Source organism: Oculina patagonica, chromosome 13 (genome assembly GCF_052425735.1).
Source record: "Oculina patagonica isolate OP01 chromosome 13, crgOcupat, whole genome shotgun sequence".
Classification (NCBI taxonomy): domain Eukaryota; kingdom Metazoa; phylum Cnidaria; class Anthozoa; order Scleractinia; family Oculinidae; genus Oculina; species Oculina patagonica.
In genome coordinates this window covers 17583461-17600565 of record NC_135770.1, presented here as the reverse complement: position 1 = coordinate 17600565, position 17105 = coordinate 17583461, and the positions used below count along the sequence as shown (strand labels likewise).

General features: G+C 38.4%; 2 protein-coding genes across 2 annotated transcripts in view; one reads left to right on the top strand and one right to left on the bottom strand.

Moving 5' to 3' along the window:
- Positions 1–1102: 1102 nt before the first annotated feature.
- On the bottom strand, positions 1103–5557 carry LOC144634712 (uncharacterized protein CXorf65-like). The gene is made up of 2 exons (XM_078493749.1): positions 5049–5557; positions 1103–2964 (listed from the first exon to the last, which is right to left on the bottom strand). Exons 1-2 carry the CDS (start codon positions 5188–5190, stop codon positions 2654–2656), a joined length of 453 nt encoding a protein of 150 aa, XP_078349875.1. The 5' UTR covers positions 5191–5557; the 3' UTR covers positions 1103–2653.
- A 5136-nt stretch (positions 5558–10693) lies between these two features.
- LOC144634564 (homeobox protein Meis1-like) overlaps positions 10694–17105 on the top strand; it is a 38779-nt gene continuing 32367 nt past the window's right edge. The window contains exon 1 of the mRNA XM_078493561.1: positions 10694–10773. The gene's annotated coding sequence lies outside the window, so the exon portion shown is untranslated. The remainder of the gene's footprint in view (positions 10774–17105) is intronic.

Sequence of the window (17105 nt, the reverse complement as noted above, 5' to 3'; positions counted from 1 at the left end):
TTTGGATTTACGTGGATCCTTGCCAAAGCGCCATTGCGACGGGAAGAGATGACAGGAAAAAGAAAACGCGTGGCAGTATTGAACAAGAACAACGCGAGAACAACAATATAATATATGGAGGAAAAGCTGTCTTATTTTGGTACGCCCCAGCTGACTATTGGCCGTTCTGAGGTTGCGCAGGAAACTGGGGCGAGTTTCAAATTTCAAGTAATCGATAATCTGACACCACCACATAAAAGAACTCGGTGAGATTGGTTATTTTACCAAGTTTGACGCTTTTAGGATGAACACAGACGAAGTAATGGGCCTTGAAACATGGTTAAATATCCATACAAACGTTTCTTATTTTGAGACAGCGTCCCCCAAAACCATATAAACTCTTAAATTTTTTATGATTTTTGTGATACTCTTTAAAACGGGCAAACATAGTGATTTTCAACTTAGTTTCTTTCAAATAATGGGTCTTTGGCAGGATTTTACAGCTGTCACAAAACGGATAAAAATTTTAAGAGTTTATATGGTTTTGGGGGACGCAGGCTTACAATTAGAGACGTTTGTATGGATTTTTAACTATGTTTCAAGGTCCATAAATTCGTTTCTGTGCATCCTGAAAGCATCAAACTTGGTCAATTCACCAACCTCATGGCGATCTTTCATGTGTTGGTGTCAGATTATCGATTACTTGAAATTTGAAACTCGCCCCAGTTCCCTGCGCAACCTCGGAACGGCCAATGAGCAGTTTGAGTGTAACTTATTTCAAGTGGATTTAAGACATGATGAAAATGAAGCTTTCAAGACTGAATTTCTTTAGTAGGTTATTGTCCCGGAAAATGCACTGGGTCCTCTTTTCTCCGTAGAGGCCTCTCTTTCTTTTTTTCGTACGGGCTGGGAAAATGAAATGAGGAGAGGTGAAAAATGTAAGCGCGCGGAGCCCGAATGACAACGAAAGCACGCGACTTTTTGCTTCCCGTTGTACCCCGCGCTCCCCAACTTTTCATTTTTCGTGTTTTCGCCTTTCTAAAGGCGAAGGAGCCTCTGCTGTGAGAGACATCGAGGTCTGCACTTACGCTAGAGTTTATTCTAACATCTTGAAACTGTGTGGTAGATTTTAAGGTTTAATAAATGTCCTAAATAATATAACTTTTTTGCCGGGTCATTTTGCTGTTCTGATTTTCTATTCCGAATTGCCCTCTCAAACATGAAGTAACGACAATGTTTTGGGTCATTTTGATCATAAAGCGTTTTTCAGGTCATAATTGAAAATCCGCTAGCGCACATAAAATAAAGAAAGAAGTTTGAAGAACTATATAAGCATCATAGCCTTCCTCGAAATAATCGTTTGTTTGGTTTCTAGATCGCGGGTGAAGGCAAAAAACAAAAATAAACACGCTAAAAGCTTTTTACTTGTTTTGTAATCATAGAAAAGAAACAGGAGCCCGTAAATGGTTAACGGATGGTTAATATTGCGGAGGATTGGAAGAAACTAAGAAACTGGAGATTTCGTTTAATACGTTTCAATTTCGCAGATTTGTCAATGGCAACGTGGATTTTTTTTAACATCGCTAACGAATCGTGCTTATTTTATTAATGGTCTGGGGAAAACAAGTGCCCGCGAAGAATTCTGGCAAATCTTCCAAGAGTTCCCAATTCTTTTAACCCAAGCAACAAGCAAACTCTGGCGCTCAGTCAACCGTCGGAGACTGGATTCCAAGTACTTTTCCCCCGACTGCTGTGTAACTTCTCCTATAATTTAAAACTGGATAAACCTCTAGTAAAACCAGGGCTCTAGACTTACGGTAGCCAACTAGCCACAGGCTAGTAGAAATGCAGTTTTGGCCAGTAGGTTCTGGGCTTTCACTAGCCAAAATGGCTAGTTAAAATTTCAGGAATTTGATAGGAAGAAAACCATACATCGAAATCGACTCGGAGAGAACAGAACTCACAAGTACACTGTCGTCACGTATAAAATTATCAAACAGGGGCACCCAACGGAATATTTCGTTAAAATATCTGTTCGGAAGACGATTTGAGATCTAGAATTTTCGGAACATTCATTGTAAATTTTTTTGCTTGCCTGCCTTTCCTAGGATTTTCGAATATCTAAAAAATGGTATAATTGTTCATTTTTAACGGATTTTTACTCTAAAAAGGTCACCTAGAATTTTCGGGAGCCTTTCTCTGGCTGGAATTTTTTCGAAAAGGTAAGTTTTGATCCCTATAACTTTCGGATCACAAGACTTTCAGCTAGGAAATCCGAACGGATAAAAAATTTTTAGGGGATAAAAATATGCCTATATCTACCGTTTAAATACTAAAATACGTTCAACGGTGCTATCTTTAAGTGGTTTTGAACTATATTCTGGATGGATGCCCCTGATCAAAGACTGTCGACAAGCTGAAATTACCAAAAAGTAACCTAAAAGATAATGATAACAGAGCCAATGAAGACAGCAAAGTGCCTCTGCCCAAACCTAAGTTAGCTCGAGAATTCTGGCTTGTAGAAGATTGGTTTTGGCTAGTGAAATCAAAGCTGTCACTAGCCAAGAGGCTAGCGAGCAAAAAAGTTAGTCTAGAGCCCTGTTAAATTGTCTATTTAAATTTTCCAGCTGATACAATTAGGAAATGTTCTCTACATTCTTGGTGGTTTAACAGGCTAATTTGTCTCCACTATGCTCTTTCTTGTTCTAAGTCTTCCCCTCTTGCCTCTGCTGTGGGTATTTCTGCTCGGCGCGGATTGTTCCTGGCTGGGCCTTCTCTCGGCAACTCGAGCTTCGTACCCTTGAAATGTTTCGTTGGGTCTCAGTAGCAGGGGAACATATTGGACTTCCTGCGAGGGGCTCGATCCACGAGGGTCCTTGGTGGCGGTAGGGACGGTCCGTTTTTCAACCAGAACGTAATAGCCTTTTGAGGCAAGGTACTTGCTTGCGTATTCGTTTTTATGACTGCTAAGATCCAAGACTAGACCTGGTCACAAGGATTGGAAACGAAAAGCTTAATTAATAAAAAGTAAATACTGTATAGGAAATTAGAGCGGTGACACTTGAGTGTCGAAAGTAATTCGCGTTTGCATTGGGTTTCCATTACTACGCCTAATGATTGGTTTTTAAAAAACTCCCGCACCACTTTCTCAGCCAATCAGAAGTAAAAGCAAAACCAACCGTGACTCGCTTGCGCACGTTTTCTCGCGTTTCTTGCCGGATACACGTATGTGCTTCGAGTTTTGATTGGTTTACTGAAATGTCTGTTCCTTGTGGTTGGCTAGAGTGATTACTTTTTTTACACTCAATTGAAAACTGCTCCAACGAGAATAGGTTCGTTTGGCTGGTCACGCAACATCAGAGGAGAGCTGCGTGACAACGACTGTGAAGAGATTCACAGCGAGTAAAGACCAGCACTCGCCCACTCAAAACGCCTGCGCTACAGGGTAACAGCAATAATCATAATAGACTCTTTACTCATATAATTTTTCCGCCTTTTCAGCATAATCCGAAGTCTGGAACAAGCTATCAGAATGTACTGAGTACATACAGCTTTTAATTCCTTCTGCAAGAACTCGCCGATATTGGCCAAGCTTTTAAACGCTAATTGTTATGTTTACTTTTTGTTACTGAAGACACTTAGCTTAATTGGCCATTAGTTGAGTAAATGCAGTATTTTGTCTTCCTTTCGTATATAATCCCGTCTTTCCAATCTTTGTTTGTGTGTTAGTGTTTTTGTTGAAGTATAATAAACTGATGATTAGAGAAAAATAATTAAGCGCGTACAAAACTGACGATCCTATTAAACTTCAAAAGGAAAAAAACAATAAATTCTAATTTTAAGCAGCTTTAATGCCTCCGAAATATTCCGTTCGCCTTTAATTACAGTAATTGCTTATAAGCCGAAAGGCTCTTTAAACTGACAGCTAGTTTTGTTTGTAAAGGACAGGGCTTTTATATATGCTTTCTTTATCTAAATTGTAGTTCGTTTAAAGATTACATTCAACAACTCTGTAATTAAAAGGGGCCGTGTCTATGTGTTTTAACAACTAAGCCAAATGACTCTTGCATTCTGATTGGTTTAAAGCGTTTAATATTACATGACTCCATGGCAACTCTATGGTTTTGGGAAGATCTTAGCTTGGAGAATGAATAGGATTATATATCCTTTTAGGCAGTTTGGGATTACCGTCACTGCCTTTTAAACGGGCAGAAGTTGTTTATCGCTTTCTTCATCATTAATTCATAGAAACGGCACAAGTTTTCTTTTAATCTTACAAAAGTGAAAAATGCGTGCATATTTAGTTATCATTGTATAAAGCAAGAATCAGCTTATTTTACTCACTTTAATCCGGCAATAAAATGATATACTTTTGGAGATGAAGACTCGCGGTAAACACTTATACTTACGAAACAACAGACGACCAAAATGGCATTATTACGACTTGGAACTTTTTTTCAATGTCTTGGTCACATAAAACCGCTTATATCATCATCATGATGCATTTCAATGTAATTACAAAAAGTCTGGCAGCAATTCAAAAACTGACATCGGCGGCGGCCTTCGTGTAAAGAACCAAATCCTAATTTATTTCTCTAGACCCATTTCTAGCTTTCACTTTCCTCGAAATTCAAAATGTTATTAAGGCTCGAGCTTGTGTTTAAAATCAAAATGGTTCAAACGCCCATAATTTTCGTTAGGCGTTTATTAAAATTTCCGAAGCCCGAGGTCATGTCAAAGTCCGGTTTGTTTCGACAAATATAGTTCTAGGATGTCCGCTGAAAATAAGGCCTATCTTGGCTAATTAACTTGTCGCCTATTCCAAATTCATTTTGAAATCTTTGGAATCAAACTGAGCCGAAGAAAAAGTATAGGTTATGGTGAATTTTCTGCTTGAGTTAGCTGAAGCGAATCAAGCCGTAAACCAAGTACTTCCTGAATAGAATTTGAATAAAATTTTGATCCCTTCTCTTCGTCTGCCGACACTCGAGAATTTGCAAGTATCTGTGAATTCTTAACGAGTGTTAAACTTGCTGAAGTTTATCGAAAGCTGTATAACCATTTATTACCTGTTTCGTCGGTGAGATCCAGCACTCGGTCCGTGTCGCCATAACCACATCGCTCCTTGATCGAGTTCAGTAGATTTATCACGGAGCAGCTTGGATTAAACAGAAGCGACTTCTGATCGCCGTAATAGATCGTTATAAACATGTTTATAAAACCCGTGACAACTTCTTTGAGGTGTTAAATAGTCGCCGGGTCCTCTAAACAAACCCAGGACTCGAAGCAAAGTTCCAATGTGTCCAGCGAACGCGTTTTATTCGAGGCTAAGCGCTCCGCTGAGATCCATACGCTCTTTTGACCTGGACGCCAGACAAATGATTTTTTACTCTGAACCGCTTGCCACTGTTATTCGAATAAGTGAATTTCGTCTCTGTAGTGACAGACAGGTGATTAGCAGTAGTTTTTTTCTTTATCAACAATAATTATATGATAATCGCTGAAATAAACCACCGGCTGTGTCTAATTGTCTAGTGTGCAATTTGTTAAAACATAAACACTAGTTTACTAACATTTTACTGTAATACTGTCAAACATGATTCGTGAAATTTTAAACGCGTGTTTGTATTATTTATAAGTTTGATAACGTTTATGAGCCTCTTAAGACGATATCTTTCAACTTCCGGTACAACGGAGTCTTCCGACGTAATCTCGATCTCAGATCTCTCAGATCTCTTGTGGGCCGGGCGAAACCCACAAGAGATCTGGGAACGAGCATTCTTGTCGTCACGCAAAGAAGAGCGTTGGATGACGATTCAAACAACTCCAAGTGTGCATGCTATGAGAATGAAGCATCAGATCATCACTTTGATACAACACAATTAAACTAAATGTACTAAAACAGTTAGGAGAAGTTTGATTTCTATCTTAGCTTGAAGGCTACCGTAATTAATGATTCTATTTAGCTCCCGGGGCGCTTTAATATTTACTTTTGGCACCTCAAGGGAGGGCGCTTATTCGAGACAGGGCGCTTATTCGGGACAGGGCGGGCGCTCATTTAATTTTTCGAGAAACAACCAAATGTTCAAAACAAAACCTTAATAAATATTAGCAAATTGTTGAAAGTTCAGCTACTTTAAAAAGAATTGTTCATTTTAGCAGTAAATATATACATGTACGGTACGATAAATGTTCATGCGTTTATCTAATCGACGTCGATGACTTCAGTAGGGGCATTTATCCGCAATAGGAGGCGCTTATTAGAATAAGGGCACCTATAAGAATGCGTGCGCTTATTAGAATGGGAGCGCTTATTGGAATAGGGGCGCTTATTTACAAAAACGCATTCGAAGGGGGGCGCTTATTCGGAAGGGGGCGCTTATTGGAAGGAGGGCGCTAAATCGAATCATTACGGTAAGTACCATTACTTAGATTCAACTTGTAAGTCTGGATAAGAACCTAGAGCGTGACCATTCAAATGACTTTGGGTAGTACTTTCAAGTGGCGAATGAAACCCTTATGTGTAACTATTTAAATGAAAACTATGGCAGTGCTTTGATGTGGAACTGTCTGTCTGTCTGTCTGTCTGTCTGTCTGTCTGTCTGTACAATTTGGCACTAACTTTTAATCCGCTGGCTGAAAACCTGGTTTGTAGTCATTTGCATGATAGCCTGCGAACAGGCTCCTGAGTGGGGTTGTTCGCAGGCTATTGCATGAAAGCTGTTGAGCAGCTCTTCCATTTGATGCTGTTTAATTTTAAGAAAATATGCTGTACAAGGTGGTCAGTGAATAAAACCCTAGGCCTTCAACTAACAATAATGTTTATTATGCTGTACAAGGTGATTTGATCTTGAAAATCTGTAGGTGAAGCCCTAGTGTGTGATCAGACAATTGATGTACAAGGTGGCTCCAACTTTTTGTGATCATTCAAAATAAAACTGGTGGACAGTACTTTCGTGTGGTATTGCTTATTATATTATACTAACTTTGAAACTTTGTGGATAAACCCTTGTGCGTGTCCGCTAAAATAAATGCTGTTCAGTCGTTAGTACGCTCTAGTTCATAAGCTGTGGTGAAAATTGGTGGTTGTAACTTTTGAGTCTGGACAGAACGCTAGTGTGTGACCACTCAAATGAAAGCTATTGAGCAGTTCTTTCATGTTGTACTGTTAATTATGTTGTACAAGTTGTTTCAAATTTTAAAGTCAGTATATAAATTCCAAGTATGTGACCATTCCATTATAAGCTCTTTGGCAGTACTTAGGTGAAAAGTTCAACTCAAAGAACAGGTGTTAACAAGATTCTGCTGATTGTTTACCTACGCTAGACACTTAAAACTTTACCGCTTGTATAGCTTTACCTGTTGTAATCGGTCTTATTGCGAGTTAAAGCCGTAGATTTTTTTAGAAGTCCAAGCCCGTTTACACGGACACTGAAGAGACTACAGATATTGTCCGCAGTATCTAGGTGTCTGTATTAACAGGGTTAATTTGAGAGAGAATTTTTGAACTCGATCGGGACAAACCACTGTTCGTAATAACGAAGCGTCCGTACTAAGTGCTTGAAACGCTGACTAATGGTGCGAGTAGGGAAGTCTGTTTTTACCACAAAGAACAATAAAAAAAGCTTGCTATACTTCTTATTTAACAATTGTAATTTTCTTTGTCCTGCTGCTGTTTACCCTAATAATACTTTTTATTTTCACTTCACATTTTTTTGTTTATTTGTTAATAAAATTTGCAGAAAACTAATCTTAACCTTTGTGGCTCATCGCATATGCTTGAAATTTTAACCAGCCTGCTAACAAGTTGTTCAAAATGTCGCTCATTCACGACGATGTAAAACAAGTAGGTTGCCAAATTTTTACGCGACGTATTTACCTGTGATGTGCCCTCCCCACGCTTGATATTCGCTTCGGTCCATGAAAACTGATGTAAAGAAGCATTTGGAGGCCCAGAACTAAGGAATGGAAGAGGCAGTAAAATGCTGCAGCTGACTTGCTTTTAATTCGCTGTGGAAGATTAATCCGGCGTCCATTCGCGTCACAATAGGGGCGTTCTTGTTTCCCGCGCGAGTCGATCACGTTTCGCGCTTTTTTGTTTTGGTAATGTTCCTTAACCTAATGTGTTTTGAAGCTTTAATTCAATATCGGCAAGCAATTGAACATTCATCTTCCCTTTCACGTAGAAAATAAAGGGATTGTCCTCCTTAATTCTCGCACTCGCGCGCGTCAGCCCACGCGTGTTGTTCTGAGCTGCGTGAGTTTGCATTGAAAATACTTTCAAACTGAAAGGAATTGTAGGAAGCTGTCCTGAAATTTTTTGCGAGATGCTTTATGTAGAAAACTTTGCGGATCTGAATCGTTTGATCTCGAAATAAACACTCGGCCATTTGTCCTGTATCGTAGCTACAAAACTATCTTCGAAGAATGTTTTAAAAGCCGAAAAAAATGAATGTCTTAAAAAGACATTTACATTTAATTGCGTTTTAATGCCTTAATGTTCCAAAAAAACATGTTTTTAAACTAGTTCAGTATTTTTCCTCGGGCTCACATGGCTTCGGGAAGTAAAAGAAAAAAATCTTCTTTGCGTTTGGAAGAAAGTTTTGTTCTTTTTACCTTTGTGAAGTTTGCGGTCTCCAGGAAGAGCAAATGGACGAGAGGAAAAGAAAGAGATTTTTTCCTTGACAACGAACATGACGAACTGACGCAGTTGCAGACGTAAAAAGAGCAAAGCTCTAATCACAAAACTTACTATTTCCGCGTGCACAGTGTTAGAAATTCTGCTTGTTCCCCGTTTTTTTCTTGATCAGTGGGGCTATTTCGGGAATTACACCTGTTGAAAGTCGAAAGTACGTTGTTTTCACAAAGAAATGCATCCCGTAATTAGCCTCCCGCCAAGCACATACGTATGTAATACATTTCCCCGGCGGTGTTTTCGGCCAGTTTTAGACCTTTTATAATTGCGTGTGAGCACAGGAGCGAGTGTGGGACGGCCTCGAAATAACGCTTCTTCGCGTCGGAATTCAAATCCCCTAAATTTGGACTTCTACGAGCAAATTGAATGAATTGGAAGTTAAGGTTTGTAAAAAATTAGAACGACTAGAGCGCGAAAGAGTTGCCGTGTTTAGAAAATAGATATCGTGAGATGATAATTAGGCGTTTACGTAAACAGAGTGTATAGAAAAGTTGCCAGTGATTGAAACCTCACTGTATAAATCTTGACAGGTTATTTTTATCTCAGTAAGTTTCAGCAGCAGTTATTTCAATTCTGTCAAGTATATGTTTACTCAGTGACTATAAATAATTCGCGCTTAAACTAAGAACATTGATTATAGAAGCGTCTTATCTATTTTGAGCTGTGCCAGATAACAATTTTGTTTCTCGGTGTTGAGTTGAGCTGCAACTTAGGATACGCAGATTAGCTCGAACCCCATGGCAAAATTACTGTCGTCTAAACAAGATAAATCAATGAGGTGTCAAAAAGCTGTGTCCAAATTTATGTCTGTGCCCCAAATGCCAATTTGCATTTAATACATGGAAGACGCTATCTCAAATTGTTTTCGTATCGCTTTAATGCGATGTTTGGTTGTCAAAAACAATTGATACAGTTTTATTCAAACTTTCAGGTCGTTTTTCGTCGCAGCGAAATTTTCGGAAAAAAAAACCTTTAAAATCGTGAAAAAGTCTGTTATTTTTCGTTCGCGTGCTCTTCTTTCCGCTGCAAAGTAATGATATTTATTATACACTCGGACATCGGGCCGATATTTGTGTGTAAGAGAGCACATGTTCAACTCTACTGCACGACACTTAAAAGTGATGGAGTTTTTAACATGATGAAAGAAAACTCTTCTTTTTTTTATATTTTTCTTGAACGCTTTTATAAGCTGTAAATCACATTTTTACGGGAATCCCTTAATTTTAAATAGCCATTTTTTTGGTCAAGTGGATCGCATGTTTTGACTTTGTTTGTAGAGCGATGTAAATAAATACTGTCGATAGAAGTGCCACCTTTCTACTAATCTGCTAATAGGCTTTTCACGCTTTTAGAGGATAAAGACGAAACCCTCATACAACCTGAGAACACTTCAAACACCAGTTACAACTCCCCCGTAAAGGTATCTTTCTATTATTAATGAGGCTTCGTTGTCTGCAAGAACGGCCACTTATTTTTGAATCATGTTCGCAAAAGTAATATTACGAGATTTTCAATTTTGCATTTAATTACTGTTACCAGAACGGGCGCGTACAGACCCACAAAATCAAAAGAAAATAAATATATTACACTGTTTAAATTCGACGTTTAAGTTTTCTTTGACTTCATAGTTCTTATAATACATGTCTACAACCATAAAAGCACCAGCTCGGCTTTTTAAGCATCCATATTGACCGAATTTCAAGCGGGCGTTGAGCGTTTCTGTTAAGCGTTTTGCATCCATTTCGAAGCCACTAAAAATTGTATGTCCAAAACCTCAATGAAATTGACTGAAACGCTATGCGCGCCAGAGTTTCAATAACCGTTATGTGTTTATGAATTATCCATTAGTAGTTTAGCCCTATCGTGATAATTGCTAGATACACTTTTCGAGTTTTTCACGCGATCCAGCCTTTTTATGTGAGACAATGGGGTTTCTTTGTTATGTAAATATACTTAATATACGCGACAGGGCGCGAACAAGCTGAAGGAAGTCTCACTCAAATATCACAAGTTGTAAACACTGGAACAGTTCAACAACTGACGAAGGACCTGACTATCACGACAGGATTTGTAAGCTTCTTGCAACAAGACATTTCAAGGTAGGCTTGTCTGAAAGCTATTGGTAAATTTGCTTTGACCGTTTTTGTTTTGCAATATGTTGTCTAAAAAGAAGCCAGCCCAACACAACGCCTTCAAAATCAAATCTATTTTTGGCGGCTGCGAAGCGATCAGTTGAGGTGGATATTGTTTTCGTAAACAAAGCATATTCCGTCTCCGCTCGTTTCTCGCCTCAAAGACAAACTCTTTAGAGGTGAGTGCGCCTTTAGAATGCATCCTCTTTCACTAATGCTTGTTTTGTAGAAGGAACTGAGAAAAACAAAGCAGTAGAGAGCTATAAGCCTCTTTACCTCGGGCTTTACCTGCATGCGAAGTCAGTTATACACCTTCCCTGCAAAAACGTTTAAATTTGAAATAAGCTATAGGAAAATAAGGTACAAAATTACAAATTGCTTATCTGAAAAGGCACATCCGACTGTCAAACTGAATACAGAACTATTAGGATTTGAAGCCGTAGACGTTTGCTGGCATCTGGTAACAAAGGCTCTCTCACACACCCTTTCCAAACTGCGTGTCTGTCAGATAAGAGCTTATTCACTGTCGAGTTCGATGATATTGTCGCACTTTGATTTAATTTCAATGCAGGGAAGTGAAAAACCCTAAGTAGAGTAATATTAATCAAGCTTGTGATATGAAGCTCTTGAGTTGAAGGCTCGCTGGCGTTGTCTTTCACTGAAACAATAACATTTCACTTTCATTTTGTATCTTGATTGAAGTTTTCAGCCATAAATGTCATATTTGTCTTCAGAGTCCAGAGATACATTCACTTGTAGGTTTTAAAGCAGCGCATATATCTTTCGAACAGTGAACGTTCGAAATCGGATCGTTTGGTTGCAATTTTTGTTCAAAAGGCTCACAATCGCCTCACTTATTCGAATAAAAGTGCGATAAATACCCGAGTTTTTCTCAGCAAAATATCACCTCGATCTTTCATGATATCAGACATCTGATGGCTGTTGTTTTCGGAGAGACAAAAATGATGTTTTGGGAACGAAGATAGGCCAGCACCTCGCAAATTTGGGTAATAAGATTTTGTTCCCTAATATTCTATAGGGGGAGCAGGGATGGCGCAGTGGTGAGAGCACTCGCCTCTCATCAATGTCTCCCGGGTTCGATTTCCGAACTCTGCGTCATATGTGGGTTGAGTTTGTTGTTGGTTCTCGTCCTTGCTCAGAGGGCTTTTCTTCGGGTTCTTCGGTTTTCCTCCCTCCACAAAAACCAACAATTCCAAATTCTAATTCGATCAGGAATACACGGCCCCACAAGCTTCTAGCTCTAAACAGTACCGTGTCAAAATAAAGATTATTTTTATTACTTTTATTCAACTACAGAATTCGAAAGATCAAAATGTGTTATTCTACACCACTATTCCTTTTAAAATCCCCCAAAGGATATGAAAAACAGAGAATCGATATTTCAAGTCTGCTTAAATTCCTCGTAAAATGCACGACTGAGTTCACTGTACTATGATAAGTAATTGCGGCAGTTCCGTTTTGGCGAGGCGACCGTACGTTTCCTGAATACAGAAAAACATTCTGGCACTGTAAACTATTAGGCCTGTACTGAAACTGGTAAATGGCGGAGAAAGTTTGGTTTTAAGTCGTTGCGATTTGAAAGGGCTGTATCGTACAGTGCATGATGCATTTGAGAATAACAGACCCGACCCTTTCGGCAAATCTCCGTACAAAAAGGCATACCCGTTTATACTTATCCAATCAAAAGATCGCACGAGTATTCACGAGTATACCGATCACTATTTCGTTTCTGCTTGTCGTCATATATTAGAAAACATTATTCAGTTTCTAAGCAATCTCTGCCCTCTTTCGAAAAGCACGCGTTCGGAGACCTATTGACGTCATACGAAGGTTCTTGTCTCAATCGCGATGCTCTTTTATCTCACAAGAATTTGAGTTCTGCGGATCCTTAACTCAGTATGGAATTCACGATGGCCTGAAAATCTTCTTGCATTGATGTAATTTGCTATCGTTCCTTGCGTTCAGAGAAAACTGAACAACTGTTTCTTCAAGGACAAGCCTTACGGATTAGTGCACCCCCGGCCGGTCGCTATTAAAGCCTTCGCCACGCCTCAATGTCTGCCAACATGCGTCATCTTTCAGATCGCCATTTGTTATTTTTATTGTATTAGTACAAAAATAGCTTCAAGACATCTTGTAATTGCATTTGTTAGGAACTTGTTTTTCTCTTTTTACGGACAAAACTCGCCCACGTGTGTTGTGGTATTCAAAGTGTATTCAGGTTAAAAATAAAACTCCTAAATTTTATAGAAATAAGAACTCAACCTGAAAAAGAAAACAATTGCAGTTGAATCGCGAAAACTTAAAACTTCAAGGGAAATCATAAAAGGTTGGAGTTATGGGGTTTTGAGTTGTCCAGGGTAAAATCAATAATAAAATGACCCGGAGAAGAATCGCAAAAGGTTCGAGTTAGCGGGAGGTTCGAGTTATTGAGGGTTCGACTATACACTATTGCTCTCAGTCGTTTAAAGGGGAAAGTAAACTAAACCTCGTTTACATCGTCTGTAATGCTTGTTTGATAGAACTGAGGAAATGAAGCAGTAGAGAGTTATCAAAAATATCATTCACCTGCAATTTTGCCTTGGTAGTAAAAAGGCACTAAGTTTTACGCCTTCGCTCCAAGCAAATTTAATTTTTTAAAAATGTTATAACATAAACAGCAAATTGCTTTTCTGAAACGCCCATCCAACTGTCAACACTGAATAACTATTTACAGCGTGGACTGTCGCTGGCTTCCCGTATAGAAAAAGCTTCCACACGCACCCTTTTACTGAACTACGCATCTGTTAGAACTAAAAAAACCTTCTCCTAAAACTGTAGAATCCGATGAAATTATCGCTGTTAAATTTAGTTTCAGTTCAAGGCGACTAATATTTCAAGCTTATGACATTCAGTCACGATCATAGTTGAAGAAAGTTAGCTGGCGTTGTCTTTCACTAAAATATTGTCATTTCAATTTTTATTTCGTATCTTGATTGAAATTTGCAGTTATAAATGTTACATTTCCCTTCATAGATCAGACAAAGTTGAGAGAGAGTTCAGAGATATATTTACTTGTAGATTGACAAGCAGCGTATGTATCTTTGTAAGCAGTCAAATTAACAGTTTACAAGCTAAGGCACCCAACGGATCATTTCGGTGGCCGAATATTTGTTCGAAAGGCTGATAATCCCCTCATATATTTGGATTAACGTGACGAAATGTAGGCATTTTTCTTAGTCAAATCTCTCCTTATAGACCTGAAACAACTTTCGTGATATGGGAAATTCAAATATCATGCCTGTTTATTCTGGAGAGATCCTCGTTTTTGGTACGAAAAAAGGTCCATCAAGGACTTCGAATTCTGAACAGGAAACAGCAGCTTGCAGCTATTAGTTCCCAAGAATTAAGCCATATAATCACGCCTAACAGATCTAACTGTGTTAGCTTACACAAATGTCATATTAAAATGCCAGAAAAACGATATTTCAAGGCTTGCTTAAATTTTGTCTTGCAATGCCCCTGATTTATAGATAACTATGGAAAATTCGTCCTGGCGAGGCGTCATTCGCTTCTTGAAAAGCATGGGAGAGCACTGATGAAGAGGAAATGATTAGGCGTTAGCTCAAATCTCTGTAAGGTGGCGAGAAGCAAAGAAAGTATGATTTGTCCTTTTTTACAGGCTGTATACTAAACTTAAGCGGACTCTTTCAATGCATTTCAGCACAGTGTCATGTTCAATTATAATGTCTATTCACCAAGCTTTATGGTTAGGTTTGTTTTAACTTTTCCCTTGCGCACTTGCAACTTCAACTCAAGAAGAATTAGATTTAAAAATACATTGTGTCAGTTGCTAGGCGATCTCTGCTCTCTTGTGAAAATCGCGCGTTCGGAGACGACCTAATGACAACAAACAAGCTCAGTTTTTCTCGCAAGAATTTAAGTTGTGATTCTTAGATTTGGATTTCAATGGTCAGAAAACGTCCCTTCTTCGATCTAACTTACTATCATTTCTTGGGTTCAGAGAAATATCACTTTGTAACCTCAAGCATATGCTGTGACGAGCACTTTGAACACATCGTGTCCCGTTTGTTGTCAAAACTTTCACCACTTCAAAATTAGTTGTCTGCCAACTTCCATCACAGCAGACCCATCTAGATCGTCATTAAAGTTTTTCTTGTATCGGTGATAAAATAGCTTCAAGACATTTTGTTAAGTTAATGTCATTTTTCAGAAAGTTGCCGTGGTCCGTTGCGAAAACGTTGGCTGTTTCCATGCATCGTTGTCATTTTCTGGAAAGATAACGACCGCACACACGTGTTGTAAGTAATTAGAGTTCATTTTTGTATGATAAAGAACAAGGAAATTCTGCCTGCTCGTTTCTATTCGGTCATAGAAAATTCGAGCTCGTCGTAGTAACTTTACATTTTCCTCGTTGTATCCCACTAGTCGTTGCGTTGGTATAGGGACGCGAGTTGGAATAGCTAATTCGTTGCGTTGTTTTTGTTTAGTTTTTCCAATAAGGAAAGTTTTTCTGTGCTAAGAGACAATTGTTGCCCACTCCTTTTATCCCCTTTCATCCAACTTTATTGTAACAAAAGTTCAAAAAGCAAAAGAAAATTGCCAATTCCTTTTGCAAAAGATTGAAAAACAAGTATTACCACCTAAAAAAACCTGTTTGATGGTTGGTTTTCGTTTGTAACATTTAAAGACTTCATCCAAAAACTGGAATGTTACCGGATGAATACAAAGTTTACCTTGAGCTTACTCTGAAATAAGTTTTGATAGAGCTTCTTTATTTCTTGCTAGCTTTGATGACTAATTGAAATGACACTTAACAGCCAGATTACAAATTTTCTTGCAATTTATTTGGACAGGCAGCATGGGAACGCAGAATTTAGATAGCTAACTGGTTGATTTTGGACATCCCAGTTTATAGTTCAACTGGCTTAAATGTTCCACCCAAACAAATTTCGAACCGCCTTGTTTGTCCCCGCGTTCTTGCAAATCATCTTGTCGTGTCCTTTAATAGAAAACTGAACTTCCCTGACACCGAGTGGTTAACAACGTACTCACACGAGCATAATGAGTTTGACCGTTGCGTAGACATCGTGCCAGATAAGATTATTATAATGTGTTTCTGTCAAATAATTTTAGTGCAAGCAGAATCTTGTAACGAGGTTAATGAGAGCACTATTATGACACTTCAATCCTAAACTTAAAATAATTTAGAATTTCTCCCCAATGATGAGCAATTTTCCCTTTCATTGTTTGTTTTAAAAATTTGGTGGCACATCAAGCCAATATCAACATGTTGATAAATTTATTCTTTGCTTGACAGTGTATCGATATTGGGTCGCCGAGGGAATGTTAGTTTGGAAAGGAAGGAAGCATCAAAACATAAGTGCTTGCGATTAGTTTGTGCTCTACTGTTTATATCTTAAAAATGAAAAGTTTTTATGGACACTTTTTAAATTTAATTTATGTTATTTCTTTTTAAATCCATGGTTATCTAAATAACATATTCATGCAGCAACGTGCAAAGTAAAAATGATGTAAAGTTTTCGTTAAAACCAAACAGGAATTATTGTCGTTAACGAGCTTTAAGGGAAGTTGTATTATGTGGTGTTAACATGGATTGCGGTCTAAGCTATCGACTTCCTCATCTCGCATGCTATACTCCTTTTCTGTACAAATTATTGGTAGAGATCTCGCACTTCAAGTTATTGTTTCTTTTCTATTTCTGACAAAATTACATATTTGGATATCGCTTTTATTTTGTGTATGAGTAATTTAAACGACCCAGCGTCGTCATTGTTTTAAAATGCCCTCTGGCATGCATCCCCATCCCACACAAAAACCATCACAGCGGAAGTTGAATGTTAATTTATTTAAAACGATTATGTATCTTTTTATACAATTAATATATTTCTGTCATGCCCACGTAAGTTCATTCTTCCTTGGTCATTTGCTGTGACAAGCTGTTCTTCAGTGAAGGCTTTGATGGTCAACTGTATCTGAATACAACAATCTTCACGCAGTGATACACCAAGACGTTAAGGTCTGTTGCTGTGACATGTTCACTTTCTTGTTGAGTCATAATTCGTATAGTGACACTTCTTTCAGTAATTTCAGGCAGAGATTGGAGAAGAGGAAGTCTAGCAAAGGAATGTATTGGGATGTATAGCTAATTACACAGGAAACTGTTTTCCTTTCTTTTTCTTAATTTTAATAATATTCATTTCGGCCTTTTAACTTATCTGTGCAATTTTACTGTGTAGTCTAGGAAGGGTAAATTA